The 12,254-nt window shown below is 45.3% G+C and overlaps 1 protein-coding gene and 1 long non-coding RNA gene across 2 annotated transcripts in view; one reads left to right on the forward strand and one right to left on the reverse strand.

Moving 5' to 3' along the window:
- LOC140362691 (uncharacterized) overlaps nt 1-12,254 on the reverse strand; it is a 573,302-nt gene that overhangs the window by 61,317 nt on the left and 499,731 nt on the right. The window lies entirely within an intron of this gene.
- LOC140362685 (uncharacterized) overlaps nt 1-12,254 on the forward strand; it is a 69,276-nt gene that overhangs the window by 37,512 nt on the left and 19,510 nt on the right. The window contains exons 9-10 of the mRNA XM_072448837.1: nt 1,496-1,586; nt 7,878-7,964. Coding sequence (XP_072304938.1) covers nt 1,496-1,586; nt 7,878-7,964 — 178 coding nt within the window. The remainder of the gene's footprint in view (nt 1-1,495; nt 1,587-7,877; nt 7,965-12,254) is intronic.

Raw genomic sequence — 12,254 nt, forward strand, 5'->3', positions numbered from 1 at the left:
TTTTCTCGCTGTTAGCTCGCTGTTAGCTCGCTGTTAGCTTGCTGTTTGCTCGTTGTTTGCTTGCTGTTTTCTCGCTGTTAGCTCGCTGTTTTCTCGCTGTTAGCTCGCTGTTAGCTCATTGTTAGCTTGCTGTTTGCTCGTTGTTAGCTCGCTGTTAGCTCGTTGTTAGCTCGCTGTTTTCTCGCTGTTTGCTTGCTGAGTTCCAGTCGTCTTCAGAGGTTGTAACTCGGAGAGACGGTTGCTCAGAGTCTCTGCGTTCCAGCGTCAAGTCTAAAAACTATGAGCAATGTTTAACTAAGTGTGTGGATTGTAACGACTCAAATCAAACAATAAAACCCAAGAAGCTGCTCCAATCCACCAAACTGTAGATAGGTTTACGTTAATGTATCGACCCGGACAGTGTTAGCGACATTAGCACAACAATGCATTTCTAACTGCAGCGGCTCAACGGCAGCACAGGAGCAGGTTCATAAACAGCAGGGGGCAGTAGAGAGCAACTAAAGAGAAAATAACTGAAAACAATCAATATTTTAACTGTCGGGTGTGACACTACACTATACATGCATTCGTGGTGACGTCATACATCCGGGACTTCCCCATAGCGGCCATTTTGAAAGGGGCACCGATATACTAGCAACCATCACGACTGCATCCTTTTCTACGGCACAATGAGCTACGAATACTTTGATTATTTAGACGATAACGGCAAACTAAGGTTTGCTAACAAAGCTCTCATTCCTTGGTCTGACAACAGAGCAATGTCCTGACAGAACGCAGGTTTTTGGCATTTTGGCCTCATATATCCTGGATATCGTATGTAGTAGACGTGCTGTTGTGCCCCTTTCAAAATGGCGGACTCGGTTGCTACTGTACAAGTTCCCGGATGTGCGAACGCATGTATATCTATAATTCTTTTTGTCGAGCTGTGCGAAAAGCAATAGATCCCACAGTGGACAGTGAGTTGTGGGTGGATGTCACTGACAACATGAAGGACATTCTGTGTTTATAAAGAGGGGTTTGTGTCTCAAAGCTAATGCTAACGTAAAATTTAAAGAAACAAAGGAAAAGAAATTGAAATGTCATCGAGCGTTCTGTGCCATTGACAAGTTTTTAATAGTAATTAGTCTTAATATCTGCGTAAAAAGAAGCCTCTTTCGATAGCAGACCTTGACGCTTTCATGTTTTAAAGCTCAACAATATGACAGAATCACTCAGCACAGACAGCTTTTAGACAATTTAGTCCCATATTTGATTCAAGCCACATCATTTACACTTGGGCAGCACAATTTAAAAAAAGAATACAGTATGCATAATTTGTATTTCATCCGTTCTCCCTGATCAAATTAAATCTTGCTTTTACGCATCGCGATCGTCACGTTGATTTATTCAGCTCTCCACAGTTACATAGTGCGGCTTTTATTTTCGGCGAAATGCGAAATGCCAGTGCACAAGGCCGCTCGGCTTTATGATTAAACATGCTTTTCTCCGTTTGAAGGTTCGTGCCGACCGCAGACGACGTGGAGATGTACAAGTCTCACAAGGGGCCCGTGGCGGAGCTTCACGTGGTGGACCAGTACATGATGGAGGTGGGTTTCATGTCCAGAGCTGCCCGTACAGGGTGCAGAGGGCGACGGGCGGCGACGGCGGGGGACGGGGGCGGGGCCAAGGTCACTGTAGGACTGGACCGATCTGTAGCTCTCAGCAATTGTCTCTCGTTTGCTGGACGGTCAAACTAGTGCGAAAAAGGGAAATATAACAAACAATAAACTTTTTCTCCAAACATCATGACATGGCTTTATAATTCACCTGTTCAAGGGTTGATAACACCCCAATTTTAATTTTTTTGTTTAAAAAGTAAAAAACAATCAATTAAGATGTGTAAGGTGTAGTGGTTGTATGGTATACGTGTATGGTATGGTTTTCGTCACTGATTCATGACTTTTTCTTCCATTTTGAAGACTTTTGACCCTTTAAAAGAAGAAATATAGACTTTCGCTCCGTCCAAACCCCTTCAACCTCAATTTGGTAACCACTTTTTTCATGTAAATACAAAAATCTTATCTAAGAACCAGTCTTGTCACTAAAAAAAATGTCAAGCTTGATTTTGATACTAAGGAACAGGCTCGATACCTCACTGTTAGCTCGTTCTTAGCTCGTAGTCGGCTCGCTATTTGCTCGCTGTTTGCTCGTAGTTGGTTCGCTGTTGGCTTGCTTTGGCTTGCAGTTAGCTCGCAGTTGGCTCGCAGTTAGCTGGAAGTTGAGCCCTAGTTGGCTCGCAGTTAGCTTGCAGTTGGCTTATTGTTGGCTCACAGTTGGCTTACTGTTGGCTCGCAGTTGGCTTGCTGTTGACTCGCAGTTGGCTCGCAGTTAGCTCGCACTTGGCTCGCAGTTAGCTGGAAGTTGAGTCCTAGTTGGCTCGCAGTTAGCTCGCAGTTGGCTTACTGTTGGCTCGCAGTTGGCTTACTGTTGGCTCGCAGTTGGCTCGCAGTTAGCTCGAAGTTGGCTCGTAGTTGACTCTCAGTTAGCTCGCAGTTTGTTTGCTGTTGGCTCGCAGTTGGCTCGCAGTTTGCTCGCTGTTGGCACGCTGAGGTAAAAACAACCGTATAATAGTATTTTTTATGTTACTGTGTTTTCTTGTACTAATTCTGGTAAAGCTCAATATCATTCTAAGACTGTTCTGGAAAGGTGACATTTGGTCTTGTTTATGTGTTTTCTCTCCCAGAATCAGTACTACACTAAAAGAACTGCTGTACATTCTTTCTTTTCAAACTGCCTTGAGAATGCTCTGGTGTCAATCATTCCTGTAACATTCCACAGACTTGTATAAAAGTGCTTGTTGTCTGCACTGAAAATGTAGTTATTTTAGTTGTCGCTGCAACAAAACAATCCCGGCAAAGGAGATTGTAATTTGATATATTATGACCGCATCATCACGATATTTCAGTGATTGTTACATGCGTTACATATCAATTCAACAGAGAATTGTATATTGAGGACGGGAAAATGGCCCTGCCCCGCCCCTGCCCTTCCCCTGCCCCGCCCCTGCCCCGTCCATGCCCCGCCCCTGCCCCGCCCCTGCCCCGGGAGTGACAACACCGCAGAACTGTATTTTGAAGTAGCTGTATTCCGCCACAGTTTCTTTCTGTGGTGAAAACAAACAACAAATCTTCACAAAACATCATTATTTTTCTGTTCTCACCTTTAATCCCTGGAGTTTTGAACTTTCCTGCAACGTTATAGGAGGAACAAACACTCTAAACTTATTAAACTTATTACAATCACATTGACACAACAAACCAACGACTCAAAGCATTCAACCAAACTGGTTCGAGACGGCACTGTGGCTCCTGACAGGTTTAACCCCAAGGATGGGTCAAACGCAGGACGTTTGGGTCAAACGCAGAGGACGTTTGGGTCGAACGCAGAGGACGTTTGGCTAAAATGCAGAGGACGTTTGGCTAGAATCCAAATCCTGGAGTTGTGTTTTTCTTCATTCACGCTGGTTTTATAAGATAAGATAAGATAAGATAAGATATTCCTTTATTGTCCCACATGGACAAATTTCATTGATGCAACGCAGGTAGATACAGAGGTAGATACAGAAGAAAAGAACAGATCACATCGCTTATAGGAAGTCTGAAAAACACTTTCAGTAGAAGATCTCCTATAAAAAAAAGAAAAGAAAAAAATTCTTTCTCATTCTCACAGAATTTCACATTCTTTAATCTTATACATTCTTTAATCTTATACAGATCTTTAATCTAAAACATACTGTGCCTTTAAGCTTAGCCAACGATAGTGATCAAAACAAGGTGGAAACACGGTGAACTCTTCACTTATAATTGTCATGATGAATTACTCCAAATGTTCCCGGTTAAAATGGAGAATAAAATGTCTTCCTGGCGCTAAAAGCCCTGCACGGCCATTGTGTGTAATTTTTTATATTCTCCTTGAAGACTTGTTAAACGCCGGAGTAAAAGCAGCGACCTTACATGGCTTTTATGATTTATCCCGAGTGACTAGTTTGGTAATTCGATTAGAAGTCTTTTTCTGTCGACTGCTTCGTTTGTAGCTTCTAAATGTTCACTCTGACTATAGTGAGATATATACGAAACATGAAGTTATTCACACGTACACGTATGACAGGGCTATACTTATACTCTGAGATGCTCTGAAGTGTGGTGTTTAGCGCTGCACAACATATCACAATTTATCACAGCTTAAGTCTGCGCAATTATCGAATCACAATGCCTGCAATTAGATATTAAAATGTCCTCTGCAGAGAACTAATTGTCCTGTCTTTTTAAATCTTGTAGTTTCGACCTCGGACAAACTCTTAAATCTTAAAAATAAAAGAGATATCACTTTATCAGTTCATAATTCAGTCTTTTCTCAAATGCTGATGCGCTCGCTTAACAGAATTCTACTTTTTAAACATAAACAACAAATCGAATTATTATCATTTTTGTATATTTTTGCCGTCCTAGTGTTGAAGTGCCAATTACGGGTTTTTATGATTTTCAAATTTTGACTTTATTTGGTGTGTTTATACCATATAGATTATAGTTTTACACCAATCGATTTGGTATTTGTGGAGAAAACGTTACAGGAAGTGACATCACACCAGAGACACTCCTTTGTGCACAATTTACACCAAAGAAACAACTAAATTAAGTAAATAAATAAAGTCACTCTAATATATTTTTATTTGAGTTTTGGCCCAGTGTTTGGTGGGTAATTTCCGAGTGTGATGTCATCGATTACAAACAGGAAGTGAAATTCTAAACCCTAAAAAATGAGCTATTATTTAGATTTTCTTTTAGCAACGTTCTAAATATATTTTTCTCAACTGCATTTTATTCCTATCTATTTTTAGATTTGTTAAAATTAAAAATGTGAATAAAGTGCTGAAAGTCAATGCATATTTTGTTTGTTTGTTATATTTAGTGATATTTTTTCATCATCGTCGACACATTTTGGCTCAAATGACGTACAGTGTGACTTTAATTTAACTCGTTGGAAAACGCCGGGGGGGCAAAAAGGTTATAAAAGTAAATAAATCAATAAATCAATAAAAAAAAAGCAACCCATCTGATCCATCGCTCCGGCAGTCGTAATAACATTTGCCATTTCCATTTTAATATTAAGCTCCAGTTGGCAGTGCTCGTTCGAAACACATTCAAGAGCCTTGACATTTGAGGCGCGACTGAAATGTGAAATGATTTAACGTTTTTTAAGAATCCCAGAACGTGGCAGAGAAGAAGGTCTAAAGCACAGGATGAGCTGGTTTGAGACAGAACAAGACCCCACGAGAACGCCCATTATTACACGACTGGAGCGTTCGCCGTTCAAATTGTGAATTACTTATGAAAGATCCACTTTTGATATTCATGCGTTCTCCCCCGTGTGCCGCAGAGTTGAGGTAACCATTTCTCATTAGTTTTGTGCAGAAAAGGCGGTGAACACCTGAGGATCTGATTATGATAAACCCAGAGACTAATTTCACACGGTTTTAGCCTGAGAGGAATGGAATTAGCGCTGTTAGCTCGGCGTAGCGTCGGCGCGATCTGCTTAGCCCGCATTACCGGTTCAAAACAAAAACGCACGAAATTCTGACCGTTTTCGAGGTATTTTTGAGGACGAAAATCACCGCCTTCTTCTTCTTTGGTGTTTTATGGCGGTTGGTATCCAATACAATACTGCCACCTACTGGAGTTGTATGTCCTCAAAGTATGTGTTTTACGCTATATTGTAAAAAGAAAAAAGAAAAGAAAAAAGAGAGAGAAAGAGAGACTAAAATCACCTCCAATTGAATAAATGTGAGATGGGTGATGGGTGTGAGATGGGTGGTCATGCCGTACTGTGGAACATTCTGGGGATTGTGACGATATCGTGACATAAAATTTAAGAATGTCATCAATAACGCTTTTAACTTCATATGTTTATATATTGTAAGTGAAATCCTGCTCTCCGAGCCAAGAGCGATTTATCTGAGCCTGTGAGTAACGTAAAGGTCGACAGCATCAGCCAATCATGTCGCACCGGTCTGCTCCAGGCCGAGTCCTGATCCCGCTGGCCGAGTCCCGATCCCGCCCGAGTCCCGATCCAGGCCGAGTCCTGATCCAGGCCGAGTCCCAATCCCGCCGGCAGAAGTCTCGATCCAGGCCGAGTCCCAATCCCGCCGGCCGAGTCCCGATCCAGGCCGAGTCCCGATCCCGGCCGAGCCCTGATCCAGACCGAGTCCCGATCCCGCCGGCCGAGTCCCGATCCAGGCAGAGTCCCGATCCCGGCCGAGTCCCGATCCAGGCCGAGTCCCAATCCCGGCCGAGTCCCGATCCAGGCCGAGTCCAAATCCCGCCGGCCGAGTCCCGATCCAGGCCGAGTCCCGATCCAGGCCGAGTCCCGATCCAGGCCGAGTCCCGATCCCGGCCGAGTCCCGATCCAGGCCGAGTCCCAATCCCGCCGGCCGAGTCCCGATCCAGGCCGAGTCCCGATCCAGGACGAGTCCCGATCCCGCCCGAGTCCCGATCCAGGCCGAGTCCCGATCCCGCCGGCCGAGTCCCGATCCCGGCCGAGCTCCGATCCAGGCCGAGTCCCGATCCCGGCCGAGTCCCGATCCAGGCCGAGTCCCGATCCCGGCCGAGTCCTGATCCAGGCCGAGTCCCAATCCCGCCGGCAGAAGTCTCGATCCAGGCCGAGTCCCAATCCCGCCGGCCGAGTCCCGATCCAGGCCGAGTCCCGATCCCGGCCGAGCCCTGATCCAGACCGAGTCCCGATCCCGCCGGCCGAGTCCCGATCCAGGCAGAGTCCCGATCCCGGCCGAGTCCCGATCCAGGCCGAGTCCCAATCCCGGCCGAGTCCCGATCCAGGCCGAGTCCAAATCCCGCCGGCCGAGTCCCGATCCAGGCCGAGTCCCGATCCAGGCCGAGTCCCGATCCAGGCCGAGTCCCGATCCCGGCCGAGTCCCGATCCAGGCCGAGTCCCAATCCCGCCGGCCGAGTCCCGATCCAGGCCGAGTCCCGATCCCGGCCGAGCCCCGATCCAGACCGAGTCCCGATCCCGCCGGCCGAGTCCCGATCCAGGCAGAGTCCCGATCCCGGCCGAGTCCCGATCCAGGCCGAGTCCCAATCCCGGCCGAGTCCCGATCCAGGCCGAGTCCCAATCCCGCCGGCCGAGTCCCGATCCAGGCCGAGTCCCGATCCAGGCCGAGTCCCGATCCAGGCCGAGTCCCGATCCCGGCCGAGTCCCGATCCAGGCCGAGTCCCAATCCCGCCGGCCGAGTCCCGATCCAGGCTGAGTCCTGATCCAGGCCGAGTACCGATCCCGCCGGCCGAGTCCCGATCCAGGCCGAGTCCCGATCCAGGCCGAGTACCGATCCAGGCCGAGTCCCGATCCCGACCGAGTCCCGATCCAGGCCGAGTCCCGATCCCGACCGAGTCCCGATGGGTCCTGGCTCGCTTTAGGCCACGGTGGAAGCTCCAGGTCGTCACGTTCTGGAAGAGACTGTGGTGCAAAAGCTGCTGTTCATGTTGCAAAGTTTGCCTGAGGGCAACTAAATATTTAACTGATTTACAAAGTATAAAAATATTTCATACAATCTTGACATAATTCCACCAAATGAAAGGCTCACTAAGCAAAGGAATCAAACAGAAAGACCTTTTACCAAGTGTTATTCTGTCATGTTTTTACACCGATGTATTTCTATAAACAGTGTTTTTAAGATGTTTTACACAGATTATTGAATAAGCATCTTCTTAAAGTGGAAGTTACTGTTGACTGAGGCCCAATGTTTGCATGTGCATTGTATCTGATGAATAAACTAAACTGACTAAACTAATAACCGTGACATTCAATTATTTCATCTTCTCTCGCTGCAGATGTGTAACATCTCGTACCTGAGCGCTCAGCTGGACCTGCTCCTGACTCTGAGAGAGCTCCCTGTGTCTCTGAGCGACCTGAGGCCGGTGAGTTTATGTACTGCTGATGCTGCTGCTGCTGCTGCTGCTGCTGCTGCTGCTGCTGCTGGTGCTGCTGCTGCTGCTGCTGCTGCTACTGCTGCTGCTGCTGCTGCTGCTGCTGTGCTGCTGCTGCTGCTGCTGCTGCTGCTGCTGCTGCTACTGCTGCTGCTGCTGCTGCTGCTGCTACTACTGCTGCTGCTGCTGCTGCTGCTGCTGCTGCTGCTGCTGCTGCTGCTGCTGCTGCTGCTGCTGCTGCTGCTGCTGCTAGTGCTGCTGCTGCTACTGCTGCTGCTGCTGCTGCTGCTAGTGCTGCTGCTGCTACTGCTACTACTGCTGCTGCTGCTACTACTGCTGCTGCTGCTGCTACTGCTGCTGCTGCTGCTGCTGCTGCTAGTGCTGCTGCTGCTACTGCTGCTACTGCTGCTGCTGCTGCTGCTGCTGCTACTACTGCTGCTGCTGCTGCTGCTGCTGCTGCTGCTGCTGCTGCTGCTGCTGCTACTGCTGCTACTACTGCTGCTGCTGCTACTACTACTGCTACTGCTGCTACTGCTGCTGTGCTGCTGCTGCTGCTGCTGCTACTACTGCTGCTGCTGCTACTACTGCTGCTGCTGCTGCTACTGCTGCTGTGCTGCTGCTGCTGCTGCTGCTGCTGCTGCTGCTGCTGCTGCTGCTACTGCTGCTGCTGCTGCTGCTGCTGCTACTACTGCTGCTGCTGCTGCTGCTGCTGCTGCTGCTACTGCTGCTACTACTGCTGCTGCTGCTACTACTGCTGCTGCTGCTACTACTGCTGCTGCTGCTGCTACTGCTGCTGTGCTGCTGCTGCTGCTGCTGCTGCTGCTGCTGCTGTGCTGCTGCTACTGCTGCTGCTGCTGCTGCTGCTGCTGCTGCTGCTGCTGCTGTGCTGCTGCTGCTGCTGCTGCTGCTGCTACTACTGCTGCTGCTGCTGCTACTGCTGCTGTGCTGCTGCTGCTGCTGCTGCTGCTGCTGCTGTGCTGCTGCTGCTGCTGCTGCTAATTCTACTGCTACTAACACCACTACTACTCAGTGCGGGATGATATAAAATACGGTACTACTATGGCTTCTACTACTGCTGTTACAGTGGTGGGGCATCGGGTTTAAAAATGCACAAAATTACCTGGTGAACCTCTGGGAAAATAAGCATCTGAACGTTATTAAATTGTTTATTGCTTTGAATAGACTATTGAATCTGTTCAATATCAAATCAAATTAATTTATTTTTGTAAGGCCCAAAATCACAACAACAGTTGCCTCTGAGGGCCACAGGGAGAAATGAATCAACAATGTCTGTGGTGGCGATGGAGTCAGACAATGTCTGTGGTGGCGAGGGACGATGTCCCAGGGTCCTCTGTCCTTAGACTCTCTTTCAATATATAGTTTTCTTTCTGTTTCTTCTTTAGTCTTTGTGTTTTCTTCTTTTATCTTCTAAAATAACCATAAACTAGTCATAACTTTTATCTTCAAATGTGTTTAGTTCCTGTTTTCCCCCTTTCTGCCAGACACTACAGTTAAAGCCAAAACATGAATGCCAATCGCTGTTATGTCTCTTCGAACGCTCGGAAAATACGACTTTTGATTTCTCCACAAATGGGAACAAACTGGCATTAATAACAAAAGCTTTTCTTCTGTACTTTTCCATTTGACGTGACGGTTTTGAGGTATTTCTATTGTGTTCGGCGCGTGGTTAAGAGTCTTCAAATCAGCCGATACTCGAGGGCCACTTTGAGACCGCACTCTTCTCCGACGCGGCGCAGAAACGGGCCGATCTTAATCAAATCAAGTTCCCTTTTTTCCCCCCCGTGGGTGTAAAACAGATTTTATCCTCATCAAACGGCTCGCGGTAAAAGGCACTCTGCGGCGTTCAGGCGTCAGCAAATCAAAAATGAATCTGCCTTCTCCTAATAGAAAAGAGAATTGTAAACAAATAGCGACTTTAAAAATACAAAAGTTTAAAAGTACTGAATAATTCAAAGTTTGTGCTGTGTAAGAAGACCAAGATCAGGCAAATATTCATCCTCGAGGGCCGTTTTTGGCTTAAAGTTACGTAAGACAGGGTTATACGATGTTCTAATTGTGACTTTATTCGGTGTATTTATAACTGTCGCACGTATAAATGATAGTTTTACACCGATCGAGCAGGTATTTGTGGAGAAAACGTTGAAAAATCTGTAGAAAATGACAGGAAGTGACATCACACCAGGGACACTCATTCTAGTTAATTCAACAAAATAAAGTTGCTCTAGAATATTTTCAATTGTCAAATGAAAAACTGTGACATTGGTTTTGTCTCAGAGTTTGCTGATGTCATCAAGAACAAACAGGAAGTGAAATTATAAATCTAAAAGTGAGCTATTCTGGGATGACATTTTATTTAACTATATAAAACGTAACTGCATTTTAGTTCAATGAGTTGTCCGACCTGTTATAGGCACTTTCACCCTACGTTGGACTTTTTATTTATTTATTCCATTTTGTCTACGTCTGATAAAAGGGAACTCTTGAGCTGCTTCATATGATGTTCATAAGAATAAAACTGTAACCGACTTATTTCCAGTCGGATCCATCATTCAGGGAAGCATCAGGGTCAGTTTGTTCTCCAAACACACAAGTTAAAAAAAACCTTAAATAAGATTTTATATGGATTCTGGCTAAAACTCATTATTAGTGAGAATGGTCAAAACTCAACAGAAGCTCATTTTAGTGTCAATCAGCCGATCCTCCAACACCAGCTTCACTCGTTCATATATTTAACAAAGAAAATCTAGACAGGATTTAAAATCTGATTTCCTCTGATCAGAGCTGCTTTCTACTTATGATGAGAGTAAAACAGACTTCAGAGTCCAAAACTCAGAGTCACAGCTTCACAAAGGCTCCAGAGGCTCAGGAACAGCTTCAGATTTTAATTTTAATCAGGCGTTTTGGAAAAAAAAAGTCCCTAAAATGAATTAAACTCTACAAAATCTACTGTAATCTAATATTTCATTCAGTAAGTGAGCATTAAAGAACCATGAGTCACATGTTAAACAGTTTTAACACAAAGGTCTTGGCTGTAACTTCACTATGTGCAGCGGCGGGGTGTGCACTCATGAAGTGTTTTTATTAACAGTTTAATAACACGGTTTTAACAAAGTTATTTAATGCCTCAAACTTTCACCTCTGAAAAAAAAAAAGCCTGTAAATCTGTGCTATTCAACTTAATTTTCCAGAAGGCCAGATTTTTCGGCGGGCCAAAGCACGAGGACTGTAACCACATTATGGGTCGCACAGACCGTCCCCAACACTGTTTCAATAAATGCAGTTAATGCAATAAAATAATTACTGATAGATTATATTTTGTGAGAAATAACATAGAAAATGCTTTAACAACATTGCTTTGTGCCCATCCAGGACTGAACCAGAATTAAACCAGGACTAGACTAGAACCAACCAGGTCCGACTCGGGACTAACCCAGAATCAAAAAGGGTCAAACGCAGAATTAAACACGGACTGAACCATTAACAAACCAGGTCTAAACTACTGCAAACCCAGAATTAAACCAGTAAACAGATTTGTTTGTTTTGTTTCAATATTTGGAAGATGGGTCGTGGACCGGATCAAACCGCTTGGAGTGCCTGATTTGGCCCCCGGGCCTGATGTTGAATAGCTCTGAAGCTAGCAGTCCCTCACAGCAGTTGAGCATTTGTTTACCCGTTGCTATGGTGATGGCCGCGCAGAGATTATTTCATTTCATTCATTTTATTTATTTAAACAGGGAAAACCCAATGAGAAAAGATCTATTTCTATTGTGTCCTGTTAAAACAACACAAATAAACAACAAGTAAACACAGGATAATAAAACACAAAGAAAACATTCAATAAAATTAACCATTACATAAAAATACATTTATACATACACTATAAGATAAAATGATATAAAACGACAGGTAGTCTTTGACCAGAGCGTTAAAATCATTATAAGGACCTCAAACAGTGAATACCTGATCTGATGTGCAATAAACTTGACAGATAATCAGGCAAAATGCAAACTAGAGCCTAATAAACAAACAAAAGGCAGCGCTGTTCTATTTTGAAATATAATTCACGCCGCATTGTGTTTGTCCTCATCGTGTTTGCGCCTGGAGAGACGTTTGAGCCTGGAGAGACGTTTGAGCCTGGAGAGACGTTTTCTCCAGGTTTTCCGTGTTCCAAATGTCAAATCGGACAAACAATGAGCAGTGGATTTACAGCGTATGAATATTCACAACTCGAAACAAGAACACAAAACCAGGAAAGTGCTC

Source organism: Eucyclogobius newberryi, unplaced genomic scaffold (assembly GCF_026437365.1).
Source record: "Eucyclogobius newberryi isolate DKJ021-1_F unplaced genomic scaffold, fEucNew1.0.hap1 SCAF_17, whole genome shotgun sequence".
NCBI classification, from domain to species: Eukaryota; Metazoa; Chordata; class Actinopteri; order Gobiiformes; family Gobiidae; genus Eucyclogobius; species Eucyclogobius newberryi.